This window comes from Giraffa tippelskirchi, chromosome Y, assembly GCF_054371585.1.
Source record: "Giraffa tippelskirchi isolate mGirTip1 chromosome Y, T2T-mGirTip1v1.2.pri, whole genome shotgun sequence".
NCBI lineage: Eukaryota > Metazoa > Chordata > Mammalia > Artiodactyla > Giraffidae > Giraffa > Giraffa tippelskirchi.
Genome location: NC_137290.1, coordinates 19,286,499 through 19,302,877, shown reverse-complemented (window position 1 = coordinate 19,302,877; position 16,379 = coordinate 19,286,499). Strand labels below are relative to the sequence as shown.

The following is a 16,379-nucleotide window of genomic DNA, read 5'->3' as shown; positions in this document are numbered from 1 at the left end:
CTCATAACGTTATCATTCATGCCCTAGGAAATTTGAACAAAGTCACGGAGAAAGTGGAGGAGAGAGGAGCCTGAGATGCTGCAGTCCACTGGATTGCAAAGAATTGCAAAGACTTACTGACTGAACAACAATCAGTCACACCCAAGAAGGGAAGCTAGATCCAGCCCATGTGTTTGGGGTATGGTACTAGTGATGAAGAAGCCACGTGCAGGAGATGCAAAAGATGTGAGTTAATCTTCTCTCTGTGTAGAGAAGATTCCCTGGAGGAGGACATGGTAACCCATTGCAGTATTTTTGCCTGGAGAATTCTATGGACAGAGGAATCCAGAGGTGGGCTACAGTGCACAGGGCCACACAGAGTCGGACATGACTGAAGCGATTTAGGACACACACGTGCATGCACAAATTATTCTGAGAATTATTAATGAGCCTTCTATGTCAGCTGTGGGAGCAGGTTGAGAAGTGAGGTCTGAAAAGGGACTTCCAGAGCCACCAACCAAGCAAACGGAGAGGCCATAGAGTCTAGTCACCAAAGTGAGGCTGCTGAGGGCCAACAGTAGAGAAATGGAGAGGAAACCATTACCTCTGCAGCCAAGTGTCCAGTGACAGGGCGGGTGCTGAGGCCCAGGAGTCAGGAGGGAGTTGTGGATGCATCCCAGACGACAGCAAGGACACGCCAGAGCCTGCAGGCATGTCTGCGCCTACTTGTCACCACATCAAAGCACAGCACCCTTGCAAGAGGAGGGACTGATGCTCCCTTTCTACTTTCAAACCCTCTCTCAAGTTACTCTTTTGGTCAATTCTACCTCGGAACTTTTCCATACTGTCCATGGGGTTCTCAAGGCAAGAATACTGAAGTAGTTTGTCATTCCCTTCTCCAGTGGACCACGTCTTGTCAGAACCCCATGAACAGAAATCAAAACAGGACACTGAACAATGAGCTCCCCAGGTCAGTAGGTGTCCAAAATGCTACTAGAGATCAGTGGAGAAATATCTTCAGAAAGAATGAAGGGAAGATGCCAAAGCAAAAACAACACCCAGTGGGGGATGAGACTGGTGATGGAAGTAAAGTCCGGTGTTGTAAACAGCAATATTGCAAAGGAACCTGGAATGTTAGGTCCCTGAATCAAGGCAAATAGGAAGTGGTCAAACAGGAGACGGCAAGAGTGACCATCGACATTTCTGGAATCGGCAAAGTAAAATGGACCTGAATGGGTGAATTTAACTCAAGTGACCATTATATCTATTACTGTGGGTAGGAATCCCTTAGAAGAAATGGAGTAGCCTTGATGGTCAACAACAGAGCCTGAAATGCAGTACTAGGATGCAATCTCTGAAAGGGCAGAACGATCTCTGTTCGTTTCCAAGCCAAACTATTCAATATCATGATAATCCAAGTCTACGCCCCAACACGTAATGCTGAAGAAGCTGAAGTTGAACGGTTCTATGAAGATCTACCCGGCCTTCTAGAGTTAACAACCCCAGAAGATGTCTTTTTCATTATAGGGGCCTGGAATGCAAAAGTAGGAAGCCAGGAAGGACCCGGAGTAACAGGCAACGTTGGCCTTATAGCACAGAATGAAGCAGGACAAAGGCTAAGCGAGTTTTGGCAAAAGATTGCACCAGTCTCAGCAGACACCCTCTTCCAGGAACACAAGAGAAGACTCTACACATGGGCATCACCAGAGGGTCAATACTGAAATCAGATTGATTATGTGCTTTGCAGCCAGAGAGGGAGAAGCTGTACAGGGTCAGCACAAACAAGACGTGGGGCTGACTGTGACTCTGATCATGAACTCCTTATTACCAATTTCAGACTTACCTTGAGGAAAGTAGGGAAAACCACTGGACCATTCAGATATGACCTAAATCAAGTCCCTGTGATTCGATTACACAGTGGAAGGGAGAAAGAGATTCAAGTGATTAGATCTCATAGAAAGAGTGCCTGAAGGACTATGGACAGAGATTCATGACATTGTACACGAGGCAGGGATCACGGCCATCCCCAAGGAATAGAAACGCAAAAAGGCAAAATGGTTCTCTGAGGAGGCCTTACAAACAGCTATGAAAAGATGAGAAACGGAAGGCAAAGTAGGAAAGGACAGATATACTCATTTGAATGCAGAGATCCAAAGAAAAGCGAGGAGAGGTAAGAAAGCTTTCCTCAGCAATCAATGCAAAGAAATAGTGGAAAACAATAGAATGGGAAAGACGAGAGTTCTCGTTGAGAAAATTCGAGTGACCAACTTTACAGGCAGGAACTTTTCATGCAAAGAAGGGCACAATAAAGGGCAGAAATGGCATGGACCTAACAGAAGCAGAGGATATGAAGAAGAGGTGGCAAGAATACACAGCATAATACAGAAAGGATCTTCAGGACCCAGATAAACACGATGATCTGATCACTCCCCTAGACCCAGACATCCTGGAATGTGAAGTCAAGTGGGCCTTCGGAAGCATCACGACAAACAAAGCTAGTGGAGGTGATGTAACTCTAGTCGAATTATTTCCAATCCTAAAAGATGATGCTGTGAAAGTGCTGCACTCAGTAGGCCAGCAAATCTTTCCACAGGACTGAAAAAGATGAGTTTTCAATCCCAAAGGAGGGCTATAGCAAATAATGCTCAACTACTGCACAATTGCACTCATCTCACATGCTAACAACTTAATGTTCAAAATTCTCCAAGCCAGGCTTCAACAGATTGTGAGCCATGAACTTCCAGATGTTAAGCTGGATTTAGAAAAGGCAGAGGAACAAGAGATCTAATTTCAAACCTCCACTGGACCAACAAAAAGCAAGCGAGTTCCAGGAAAACATCTATTTCTGCTTTGTTGACTATGCCAAAGCCTTTGTGTGGATCGCAACAATCGGTGGAAAATTCTTCAAGACATGAGAATACCAGACCACCTGATATGCCTCCTGAGACATCTGTAGGCAGGTCAAGAAGCAGCAGTTACAGCTGGACATGGAAAAACAGACTGGCTCCATATCAAGAAGGAGTACATCAAGGCTATATATTGTCACCCTGCTTATTGATCTTATATGCAGAGTACCTCATGAGAAACGCTGTGCTGGAGGAAACACAAAGTGGAATCAAGATTGCCGGGAGAAATATCAATAACCTCAGATATGCCGATGACAGCACCCTTATGGCAGAAAGCATGAACAAAAGAGCCTATTGATGCAAGTGACAGAGGACATTGAAAAACTTGGCTTAAAACTGAACATTCAGAAAACTAAGATTATGGTATCTGGTCCCATCCCTTCTTGACAAATAGAAGAGGAAACAGTGACAAATAATATGTTGGTCTCCAAAATCAATACAGATGGTGATGGTAGCCACGAAATTAAGAGATGCTTGCTCCCTGGAATAAAAGGTATGAGCAGGCTAGACAGCTTATTAAAAAGCAGAGGCATTACTTTGTCAAAAAAAAAAAAAAAAAGGTCCCTCTAGTCAGTTCAGTTCAGGTCAGTTTAGTCGCTCAATCAAGTCCGACTGTTTGTGACCCCATGAATCACAGCATGCCAGGCCTCCCTGTCCATTGCCAACTCCTGGAGCTCACCCAAACCCACGTCCATCGAGTCGGTGATGCCATCCAATCATCTCATCCTCTGTCGTCCCCTTCTCCTCCTGCCCGCTATCGTTCTCAACATCAGGGTCTTTTCCAATGAGTACACTCTTCACACGACGTGGCCAAAGTATTGGAGTTTCAGCTTCAACCTCAGTCCTTCTAATGTACACCCAGAACTGATCTCCTTTAGGATGGACTGGTTGGATCTCCTTGCAGTCCAAGGGACTCTCAAGAGTCTTCTCCAACACCACAATTCAAAAGCATCAATTCTTTGGCACTCAGCTTTCTTCACAGTCCAACTCTCACATCCATACATGACCACTGGAAAAACCATAGCCTTGTCTAGACGGACCTTTTTTCGCAAAGTAATGTCTCTGTCTTTTGATACTGTGGCTAGGCTGGTCATAACTTTCCCTCTAAGGAGTAAGCGTCTTTCAATTTCAGGGTGAGAGTCACCATCTTCAGTGATTCTGGAGCCCCCCAAAATAAAGTCTGACACTGTTTCCACTGTTTCCCCATCTATTTGCCATGAGGTGATGGGACCAGATGCCATGACCTTAGTTTTCTGAATGCTGAACTTTAAGCCAACTTTTTCACTCTCCTCTTTCACTTTCATCAAGAGGTGTTTTAATTCCTCTTCACTTTCTGCCATATGGGTGGTGTTATCTGCATCCCTGAGGTTATTGATATTTCTCCCAGCAATCATGTCTGCAGCTTGTGCGTCTTCCAGCCCAGGGTTTCTCATGATGTACTCTGTATATAAGTTAAATAAGCAGGGGGACAATATACAGCCTCGACGTACTTCTTTTCGTATTTGGAACCAGTCTGTTGTTCCATGTCCAGTTCTAACTGTTGTTCCTGAGCTGCATACAGATTTCTCAAGAGAAAGGTCAAGTGGTCTGGTAATCCAATCTCTTTCAGAATTTTCCACAGTTTATTGTGATCCACACAGTCAAAGGGTTTGGCATAGTCAATAAAGAAGAAATAAATGTTGTTCTGGAATTTTCTTGCTTTTTTGATGATTCAGCGGACGTTGGCAATTCCATCTCATTCAGGTTTGTTCTCAATCAAATCCTTTATGATTATACAACATAAATGAGAAATAGATTAAAGGGACTAGATCTGATAGACAGAGTGCCTGATGATCTATGGACGGAAGTTCGTGACTGAAGACCATCCCCATGGAAATGCAATGCAAAAAAAGGAAAATGGCTGTCTGAGGAGGCCTTACAAATAACTATGAAAAGAAGAGAAGTGAAAAACAAAGGACAGAATGAAAGTAATTCCCATTTGAATTAGAGCTCGAGAGAATAGCAAGGAGAGATAAGAAAGCCTTCCTCAGCGATCAATGCAAAGAAATAGAGGAAAACCACAGAATTGGAAAGATTAGAGATCTCTTCAAGAAAACTAGAGTTACCAGGGGAACACTTCATGTGCAGATGGGCTCGATAACGGACAGAAATGATAGGGACCTAGCAGAAGCAGAAGCTATTAATAAGAGGTCGCAAGAATACACAGAACTGTATATATCTATATCCATATATCTATATCTTCAAGACGCAGATAAGCACAGTGGTACGGTCACTCACCTAGAGCCAGACATCCTGGAATATGATGTCAAGTGGGCCTTACAGAGCATCACTAGCAACAAAGCTAGTGGAGGTGCTGGAATTCCAGTTGAGCTATTTTGAAATCCTGAAGGATGATGCTGTGAACGTGCTACACTCAATACGCCAAAAATTTTGGAGAACTCCGCAGAGGCCACAGGACTGGAAAAGGTCAGTTTTCATTCCAATCCCAAAGAAAGGCAGTGCCAAAGAATGCTCAAACTACCGCACAATTGCACTCATCTCCCACGCTAGTAAATCAAGGCTCAAAATTCTCCAAGCCATGCTCCAGCAATATGTGAACTGTGAACTTCCGGATGGTGAAGCTGGTTTTAGAATAGGCAGAGGAACCGTCCAGTCGAAGCTATGGTTTTTCCAGTAGTCATGTATGGATGTCAGAGCTGGAGTAGAAAGAAAGTTGAGCACCAAAGAATTGATGCTTTGAAACTGTGATGTTGGTGAAGACCCTCGAGAGTCCTTTGGACTGCAAGGAGATCTAACCAGTCCACCCTAAAGGACATCAGTCCTGCATGTTCATTGGAAGGAATGATGCTGAAGCTGTAACTCCAATAATTTGGCCACGTGATGCGAAGGACTGACTGATTAGAAAGACCACCCTTATGGCAGAAAGTGAAGAAGAACAAAAGAGCCTCTTGATGAAAGTGAAAGAGGAGAGTGAAAAAGTTGGCTTAAAGCTGAACGTTCAGAAAACTAAGATCATGGCATGTGGTCCCATCACTTCATGGGAAATAGATGGGGAAACAGTGCAAAGAGTGTCAGACTTTATTTTGGGGGGCCCCAAAAGCACTGTTGATGGTGACTGCAGCCATGAAATTAAAAGATGCTTACTGCTTGGAAGGAAGGTTATGGTCAACCTAGATAGCATATTTAAAAGCAGGGACATTACTTTGCCAACAAAAGTCCGTCTAGTCAAGGCTATGGTTTTTCCAGTGGTCATGTATGGATGTGAATTTCGGACGGTGAAAAAGCTGAGTGCCACAGAATTGATGCTTTTGAGCTGTGGTGTTGGAGAAGACTCTTGAGTGTTCCTTGGACTGCAAGGAGATCCAGTCAATCCATTCTAAAGGAGATCAATCCTGGGTGTTCATTGGAAGGTCTGAAGAGTCGGCTGAAACTGCAGTACTTTGGCCATCTCATGCGAAAAGTTGACTCATTGGAAAAGACCCTAATGCTGGGTAGGATTGAGGGCAGGAGGAGAAGGGGATGACAGAGGATGAGACGGTTGGATGGCATCACTGACTCAATGGATATGGGTTTGGGTAAACTCCGAGAGTTGGTGATGGACAGAGAGGCCTGGTGTGCTGCAATTCATGGGGTCGCAAAGACTCGGACACGATTGAAAGACTGAACTGAACTTAACTGATGTTGGAAAAGATCAAATGTGGGAGGAGAAGGGGACAACAAAGGACAGGTTGGTTGGATGGCATCACCAACTCAATGGACATGAGTTTGAGTAAACTCTGGGGCGTTGGTGATGGACTAGGAGGTCTACTTGCAGCAGTCCATGGGCTCGCAAAGACTCGGACATGACTGAAAGACTGAACTGAACTTAACTGATGCTGGGAAGGACCAAAGGTGGGAGGAGAAGGGGACAACAAAGGACAGGTTGGTTGGATGGCATCACCAACACAACGGACATGAGTTTGAGTAAACTCCGGGGTGTTGGTGATGGACAAAGAGGCCTGACTTGCAGCAGTCCATGGGCTCGCAAAGGATCGGACACAACTAAGCCACTGAACAGACTGACTGAACTCAAAATCAAAGAAAGGGATTCTGGGAAATGTAGCTCCAGACTAGGCAAATTAACACAGCGGAGCACAGAGCACTTGACTTACTAAACCCTTCTGCTTCACTTAGTAGGGTGAACTGAGCTTTGAAAAACCGACCTGACTGATAAAGAGACTTTGGACAAGTCTGCAGTGAGGAGACTTTTAGTCACTGCTTTAATTTTCCATCGTACGAATCTGCACTAGAAACAGTCTGGATGTCATTTTCCCCACCTGCCTTGCAGTCAGAACGTAACCATGGGACCTAGGCGCAATCAATTAGACGCACCCAGATGGTACCCAGGCTCAGCCAATCAAATACATCCAGATGGCACTTAAGACCAATTAGGTACAGCCACATGAAATGTAGGCTTAGCCAATGGATACACTTACAGGTGAAAGCAGTGCAACTGGGTTCTGATGCATAGAATTCAATCTAGACGAGGTGGAAGGGACATTAGCCATGTCACTAGTGGCAGCCACTGTGTCTGGAGCCAGTGGTAGTGACAGTTCAGTTCAGTCACTCAGTCCAGTCCGACTCTCTGCGACCCCATGAACTGCAGCATGCCAGGCCTCCCTGTTCATCACCAACACCTGAAGTTCACCCAAACCCATGTCCATTGAGTTGGTGATGCCATCACACCATCTCATCCTCTGTCATCCCCTTCTTCTCCTGCCCTCAATCTTTCCCAGCATCAGGGTCTTCTCCAATGAGTGACAGAAGATCCTGCACTCAAACTCTATATTGTTCATGGCTGTCTCTCCAGCCATCCCTCTCAGAAATCTCAGTCACTTAATATCCTTTAATAAGTTTCTTTCCTGCTCAAAGTTACCTCTAATGAATTCTATTCTTTCCAGTAGAAAGCTGACACCACTGTAACTTCATTTAACCATCTAGCCTCTTTCCAAAACTAGATAAAATAAGGAACAATGTCCACCCCCATGGGCAGTGGAGTCAGGGAGAGGCATTTTGTCAAATTACTATGGTGCCACAGACTCTGGGCCAGTGTCACCTGTGAGGGGGTCACTGACCTGGGTTGTGAGTCGGGTAGACCCATCTGAATCCTGGCTGTGGTGCTGACTGGCCTGTTGTGTGACATTGCACATATCACTTTCCTCATCTCGAGAACTGACTGTGCTTAGTGTTGCCTCCTGGGGATATCATAGAGACCAAAAGATTCCTCTACGGAGCAATCTCTCAACCACACAGCTCAGCATGTTGGACACACCCACACCAGTGATGATAAAAGGAATAAGAGTGACCTTTCTTTTGCTGGATTAAAGAAAATAAATAATAATAGAGGTGGTGTCCTCATGTAGTCCAAGATGAAGATGGTCTGTGAATGCTGCAGTTTAGAAAAGTTACATGTTTTTGGTTTTATATTTTTTAGTTTTCTATTTTTTATTATATTTATTTTAATTGGAGGCTAATTATGGTACAATATCGTAGTGGTTTTGCCATGCATTGACATGAGTCAGCCACGGGTGTACATGGGTTTCCCATCCTGAACCCCCTCACCCCAATTCCATCCCTCTGGGTCATCCCAGTACACCAGCTCTGAGCACCCTGTCTCATGCATTGCACCTGCACTGGAGGTCTGTTTCACATATGAAAATATACATGTTTCATGTTATTCTCTGAATCCATCCCAGACTTGCCTTCTCTCACAGAGTCCAGAAGACTCTTCTATACATCTGTGTCACTTTTCCTGTCTTTCACATAGGGTTATCATCACTATCTTTCTGAATTCCATATGTGTGTGTGTGTGTGTGTGTGTGTGTGTGTGTGTGTGTGTGTGTGTTATTGGTGTTTTTCCTTCTGGCTTACATCGCTCTGTTTAATAGGGTCCAGTTTCATCCACCTTGTTAAAACTGGGTCAAATGCATTCTTTTGAATGGCTTAGTAATATTCCATTGTGTATATGTACCACGGCTTTCTTAGCCATTCGTCTGCTGTTGTACATCTGGGTTGCTTCCGTGTCCTGGCTATTATAAACAGTGCTAGGGTGAACATTGGGGTACACGTGTCTCTTTCAATTCTGGATTCCTCGGGGTGTATGCCCAGCAGTAGGACTGCTGAGTCATATGGCAGTTCCATTTCCAGGTTTTTAAGGAATCTCCACACTGTTCTCTATAGTAGCTCTAATAGTTCGTATTTCCATCAACGGTGTAAGAGGGTTCCCTTTTCTCCACACCCTCTCCAGGATTTATTGTTTGTAGACGTTTGGATAGCAGACATTCTGACTGGTGTGAGATGGTACCACATTATGGTTTTGCTTTGCATTTCTCTGATAATGAGTGATGTTAAACATCTTTTGAAGAGTTTGTTAGCCATCTGTATGTCTTCTTTGGAGAAATGTCTGTTTAGTTCTTTGGCTCCTTTTTTGATTGGCTCGCTTATTTTTCTGGAATTGAGCTGCAGGCGTTGCTTGTATAGTTTTGAGATTAATTCATTGTCAATTGCTTCGTTTGCTATAATCTTGGCCCATTCTGAAGGCAGTCTTCTTCCCTTGCTTATAGTTTCCTTCACTGTGCAAAAGCTTTTCAGTTTATTTAGGTCCCATTGGCGTATGTTTGCTTTAATTTCCATTACTCTGGGAGGTGGCTCATAGAGGATCCTGCTGTGATTTCTGTCAGAAAGTGTTTTGCCTGTGTTTTCCTCTAGGAGTTTTCTACTTTATGGTCTTACATTTAGATCTTTAATCCATTTTGAATTTATTTTTGTGTACGGTGCTAGAAAGTGTTCTAGTTTCCCTCTTGTACAAGTGCTTGACCAGTTTTCCCAGCACAACTTGTTAAAGAGATTGTCTTGTCTTCATTGTATATTCTTGCCTCCTCTATCAAAGATAAAGTGTCCATAGGTACGTGGCTTGGACCTCTGGGCTTGCAATTTTGATCCATTTATCTATATTTCTGTCTTTGTGCTAGAACCACGCTGTCTTGATGACTGTAGCTTTGTAGTATAGCCTGAAATCAGGCAGGGTGATTCCTCCAGGTCCATTCTTCTTTCTCAAGATTGCTTTGGCTATTCGAGGTTTTTTGTAATTCCATACAAATTGTGAAATTATTTCTTCTATTTCCCTGAAAAATACCATTGGTGGCTTGATAGGGATTGCATTGAATCTATAGATTGCTTTGGGTAGTATACTCATTTTCACTATATTGATTCTTTCACTCCATGAACATGGTATATTCCTCCATCTATTTTTGTCCTGTTTGACTTCTTTCACCAGTGTTTTATAGTTTTCTATATGTATATATAGGTCTTTTGTTTCTTTAGGTAGATATATTCCTCAGTATTTTATTGTTTTCATTGGAGTGGTGAATGGAATGGTTTCTTTAAGTTTTCTTTCAGTTTTCTCCTTGTTAGTGTATAGGAATGCAAGGGATTTCTGCGTGTTCATTTTGTTTCCTGCAACTTTACTATATTCATTGATTAGCTCTAGTAATTTTCTGGTGGAGTGTTTAGGATTTTCTCTGTAGAAGATCATGGCATCTGCAAACAGTGAGTGTTTTACTTCTACTTTTCCAATCCGGGTTCCTTTTATTTCTTTTTCTGCTCTGATCGCTGTGGCCAAAACTCCCAAAACTATGTTGAATAGGAGTGGTGAGAGTGGGCACCATTGTACTGATCCTTACTTTAGGGGCATTGCTTTCAATTTTTCACCATTGAGGATAATGTTTGCTGTGGGTTTGTCGTATATATCTTTTATTATGTTGAGATTTGTTCCTTCTATGCCTGCTTTCTGGAGGGTTTTGGTGATAAATGGATGTTGAATTTTGTCCAAGAGTTTCTCTGCATCTATTGAGATAATCACATGATTTTTATTTTTCAATTTGTTAATGTGGTGTATTATGTTGATTAGTTTGTGGATATTGAAGAATCCTTGCATCCCTGGGATAAAGCCCACTTGGTCATGATGTATGATCGTTTTAGTATGTTGTTGGATTCTGCTTGCTAGAATTTTGTAAAGGATTTTTGCATCTATGTTCATCAGTGATATTGCCGTGTGGTTATATTTATTTATGTATTTATTTATTTATTTTCATGGCATCTTTGTCTGGTTTTGGTATTAGGGTGATGGTGGCCTCATAGAATGAGTTTGGAAGTTTCCCCTCCTCTGCAATTTCCTGGAAGCATTTGAGTATGATAGGTATTAGCTCTTCTCTCAATTTTTGGTAGAATCCAGCTGTGAAGCCGTCTGGTCCTGGGCTTCTGTTTGCTGGAAGATTACTGATTACCCTGTCAATTTCCGTGCTTGTGATGGGTTTGTTAGGATTTTGTTTTTCTTCCTGGTTCAGTTTTCAGAAGTGGTACTTTTCTAAGAATTTGCCCACTTCTTCCAAGTTGTCCATTTTATTGGCGTATAGTGGTTGATAGTAGTCTCTTATGATCCTTTGTATTTCTGTGTTGTCTGTTGTGAACTCTCCATTTTCATTTCTAATTTTGTTGATTTGATTCTTCTCTCTTTGTTTCTTGATGAGTCCGGCTAATGGTTTGTCAATTTTATATATCTTCTCAAAGAACCAGCTTTTAGCTTTGTTGATTTTTGCTCCGGTCTCATTTGTTGCTTTTACATTGATTTCTGCTCTATTATATGATTTCTTTCCTTCTACTAAGCCTGGGGTTCTTGAATTCTTCCTTCTCTAGTTGCTTTAGGTGTAGAGTTAGGTTATTTGTTTGACTTGGTTCTTCTTTCTTGAGGTAAGCCGCTTTTGCTATGAACCTTTGCCTTTGAACTCATTCTACAGCGTCCCATAGGTTTTGGGTTGTTGCGTTTTCATTTTCATTTGTTTCTATGCATATTTTGATATCTTTTTGGATTTCCTCTGCGATTTGTTGCTTATTAAGCAGTATGCTGTTCAGCCTTCATATGTTTGAATTTTTAATAGTGTTTCTCTTGCAGTTGACATCTAGTCTCAGTGTACTGTGGTCAGAAAATATGATTGGAATGATTTCAAGGTTTTTTGAATCTACCAAGGCCGGACTTATGGCTGAGGATGTGATCAGTCCTGGAGAAGTTTCCATATGTGCTTGAGAAAAAGGTGAAACCCATTGTTTGGTCAGAAATTATGCTTGGAATGATTTCAAGGTTTTTTGAATCTAACAAAGCTGGACTTATGGCCGAGGATGTGATCTGTTCTGGAGAAGTTTCCATACGTACTTGAGTAAAAGGTGAAACCCATTGTTTTGAGGTGAAATGTCGTATCGATATCAATTATGTCTAACTGGTCCATAGTATCATTTAAAGTTTGTATTTCCTTGTTAATTTTCCGTTTACTTGATCTATCCATAGGTGTGAGTGGGGTAGCAAAGTCTTCCACTATGACTGTGTTATCGTTAATTTCCCTTTCATGCTTGTTAGCCTTTGCCTTACATATTGTGGTTCTCCTATGTTGGGTGCATATGTATTTATAATCGTTATATCTTCTTCTCGGATTGATGTTTTGATCATTATGTAGTGTCCCTCTTTGTGTCTTTTCACAGGCTTCATTTTAAAGTCTATTTTGTCTGATATGTGTATTGCTACTCCTGCTTTCTTCTGGTCTCGATTTGCTTGGAATACTTTTTTCCAGCCCTTCACTTTCAGTCTGTATGTGCCCCTTGTTTGGAGGTGGGTCTGTTGTAGACAACATAAACAGTGGTCTTGTTTGTGTATCCTTTCAGCTAGTCTTTGCCTTTTGGTTGGGGCACTCGACCCATTTACATTTAAGGTAACTGTTGATAAGTATGATCCTGTTGCTGTTTGATTTGCCGTTTGGTGTTCGAGTTTATACAACCTTTCTGTGTTTCCTGCCTAGAGAAGATACTTTAGCATTTGTTGAAGAGTGAAAAGAAGAGTTGGGAATAGATGTCTCTACAGTATCTTCATTAGTCCAAGGTAATAAGAAGAAGCATGTTAAAGCAAGGGGTAATGTGGATGATCAAAACTCTGACTTTCATCCTGAAACTTGAGGACAGAGTGTATTTTCAGCCTGCACAAGTTTAAATGTGCCATTCATACGAAAGCCTTCTACCATCCAGATAGCTGCTGAAACAAGTGCCCCAACTTGAAATAATTTCTCTTCTCCATCGTAAATATCAGTTAGACCACAGGAGCATACTGTGATACATCAATCTGCAGCTGCTTTAGGTGTTGTTGTTGTTGTTTTAATTGAAGAGATATTGCTTTACAGAATTTTGCTGTATTCTGTCAGAATTCAAAATAAATCAACCATAGAGGCACATATATCCCCTCCCTCTGGGAGTACCCTCCCATTTCCCTCCCCATCCCACAATCTAGGTTGAGCATTTGTCATAGGATTTCACATAGCAGCTGCACTAAATCAAATGGCTCTAGTGAAAATTTTGCAGCTATGTCTACTTCTCTTTCTCCGTACCGCAACTTATGTCCATTACCGAACAGTTAGTTTGGACCGAGGGTGGAGCCTTCTACCTTTCCAGGTTGGTATGGTAATATGTCAGCCCATGCCCCTCCTTTTCCTAAACTACGACAGTCAGGCAATTTAGTTTTCCCAGTGCCAAAGATCCCTGATACATCTGCTGCTTCTCTTTCAAGATCCACTCATCAACCATCTTTGTTATTTGAAAACTGTCCTAATACAACTGATGTACCAAATAGGTGTTGGATTATGGAGGATACCAAAGTGTAAAATTAATGTTGGGAGATGTCAACAAATTCCTACAATTCTCTTATTTGAAGAAAAAAGTTACATATTCATCTTCATAGGGCCAATTTCTATTTTGGAATAATTAAGAGTAAAATGAGTCTTTCTTTCCGTGCCTGACTATTTTACTCTGCATAATATAAACACTTCTGTGCAAGGTCATAAAATAAACACTACACTTGCTTTCACTGAAACCCACAGTCAGTTGATTGACTTCATTGCATAGAAGTGAGCAGACCCATGTTTGGTTTGGTAACAGTCCTGAATGTTAAGAATATGTGTATAGAAGGGTGATCAATCACTTTTATTTCAGGAACCAAGTAGACTTATTGATGTGATTTTTCTGTGTAAAAATTCTTTAGCAATGACATTTTGCAGGTTTCATGTTTTTGGTTACTGTTTATGCAAGCAGCCTTTATTTTAAGTTGATGTAGAAGTAAACACTGGTTGAACATTGCCCTTCAATTGCTAGAAGACCAGTGACTTTATGATGTCAGCGCTACTCTTCAATTGCTAGGAGACCAGTGACTTTGTGATGTCACAGCTTTTTGACTTTGAGAACCATGCTGATGGTCTTGAGAGTTTATCTCTGTACGCCAGCCAAGCAGCACTTGAATTTGGAGTGTGTAAAGTCAGACAAATGAGAAAAGTATCTGAAGAAAGATCTCTCTGAGATGGCACACATTCCTTCAGAAATTCAAGATGTGCCTCGTAAAGATGTATCAAGTGGTTCCAAAACCTCCATTGGATCGTCTTCGTGTGATCACACACTTACTGGGGACTCAGTTTTGAGATCTATGATTGAAGAATATGCTTTTCAGGCTTTGTCTAAGGAAGCTCGGTTAAAAAGGCCACACTACACATTTTCTGTCTCTGAAAGAAATGAGTTGAATGATTTTCTTTCCCTCACTTTTCCACAAAAACTCTGGACTATAGTTGAAAGTGATCAGTTTGAATCTATTTGGTGGGATGAGAGTGGCACTTCTATAGTGATCAACAAAGAACTCTTCAAGAAAGAAGTCTTGGAAAGAAAGACCCCTTTCAGAAAATTTGAAACTGATAGTATGAAAAGTTTAGTTAGCCAGCTTAAACTTTAGGGGTTTAGTAAAAAGCGACAAACTTTTCAAAGATCTGCTTCACTCCCTGACTTTCTGGAAGAAGAAAACAATGTCTCTGTTTTGAGCAAGGTAATCCAAAATTTCCACTTACTGTCAATATGTAAGATTAAATCATGTGACTTAGAAAGCATGTTCACATATGTAGCTAAAACCGAATTTAAAATTGAGATAGCAAACTGTTGAACACGTTTTATTTTTTGAAGTTGAGAAGAGCTGGAGGTTAAAATATTTGATACTTAATACACTCTCCTAGCAACTTGAAATCAGATACATGTCCTCAAGCTACTTTAAGTGGTATTTACTGTATATATACAACATAGTTTTTAGTTGAGGAGCATACTTGTTTCTAACATGTAAAGTGTTAAAACTACTAATGGAGGTGTTGTCTTTGATTCTATTTAATTGGCATCATTAAAGGAATACATTTTTATAGTTTAACTTTGCTTGTCAGTTTTACCTTCGTTTATAAAAAACTAAATAATTGTATCCTTTGATTTTAGTTACAGATCTACCATAATCCAAATTTCAAAAGAGGCTATCCCCAACTTTTAGGAAGAATGAAAAGAAGAGTTGGGATTAGCAATGTGTTTCCGAAATCTTCACTAGTTCCAGATTACGAGAAGAAGCATGTTAAAGCAAGGGTCAACATAGATGATCGTAACTCTGGTTTTCATGCTGAAACTAGTGGAGAGAGTCCATTTTCAGCTTCCACCAGTTTAAGTGTGCCTTTCCCACAAAAGACTTATACCAGCCAGATAGTCCCTAAAACAAGCGCCCTATTTCCGCATGACTTTCCTTCCCCATCAATATCAGTTAGACAAAGAGAACAGAACGTGGTAGATCAACCTGCTGTTTTAAACCAGTTGAGCATTTTTAATTGGCACTTCCATAGCACCTACACTCAAGTAAATGGCCACGTTGAGGACTTTGCTACTACCGCTACATCTACTTCTCAGAACCACATCGTATCTCCATTATGGAGCAGTTCTTTTGGACTGATGGTGGAGCCTTCTACATTTCCAGACAGGTATAGCGGTATGTCAGCCCATGACAGTCCTCTTCCTAACCAGCAACAGAGAGGCAACTCAAGGTCCCCAGTGCCAACGATCGCTTATACACCCACCTCCTCTCTTTCAAGTCAATTCATCAACGATATTCCTTATGTGAAAACCATGCTAATTAAAACTGACCTATCAAATAAGTATCAGCTTATGGAACCTAATGAAGATTAAAATTTACGTTGGGAGATGTCAACAAATACCCACAATTCTTGTATTTGAACAATAAAGTTACACGTTCCTCTGCACAGTTTTGTTTTCTATTTTGAAGCAATGAAGAGTAAATTAAGGCTTTATTTCAATGTCTGGCTATTTCTCTGCACTCTTTTATAAACTCTTCAGTTCAAGAAAACATCCGTTAGGCATCCTAGGTAAATGGCACCTAGCCTATTGTTTCTAAGCAAGAAAATGAGAACAAAGGGAAAAGAGGTAATGGATGTAAAGTGATTTGGGAAATCATCCCTGCTGAAATGAATGGGTGTCTAAATGAGGATGGTACGGGTGAAGGAACACATACAAATAAAATCACAACAAGTGCACCTACACAGTACGAACCTTAGTGCATTC

At 41.5% G+C, this 16,379-nt stretch overlaps 1 protein-coding gene across 3 annotated transcripts in view; it reads left to right on the top strand.

Moving 5' to 3' along the window:
- LOC145537582 (heat shock transcription factor, Y-linked-like) overlaps positions 1–16,114 on the top strand; it is a 130,455-nt gene extending 114,341 nt beyond the window's left edge. The window contains exons 2-3 of one of the 3 annotated variants that reach the window (XR_014076399.1): positions 14,742–14,823; positions 15,255–16,114. Coding sequence is in view for 1 of the 3 variants with exons in the window: in XM_081568277.1 (XP_081424403.1) it covers positions 15,255–15,986 (732 nt within the window). In the remaining 2 variants the exon portion in view is untranslated. Of the gene's footprint in view, positions 1–14,176; positions 14,824–15,254 lie in introns of those variants that run through there. The other 2 variants (XR_014076398.1, XM_081568277.1) reach the window with 2 other exon arrangements.
- The last annotated feature ends 265 nt before the right edge of the window (positions 16,115–16,379 follow it).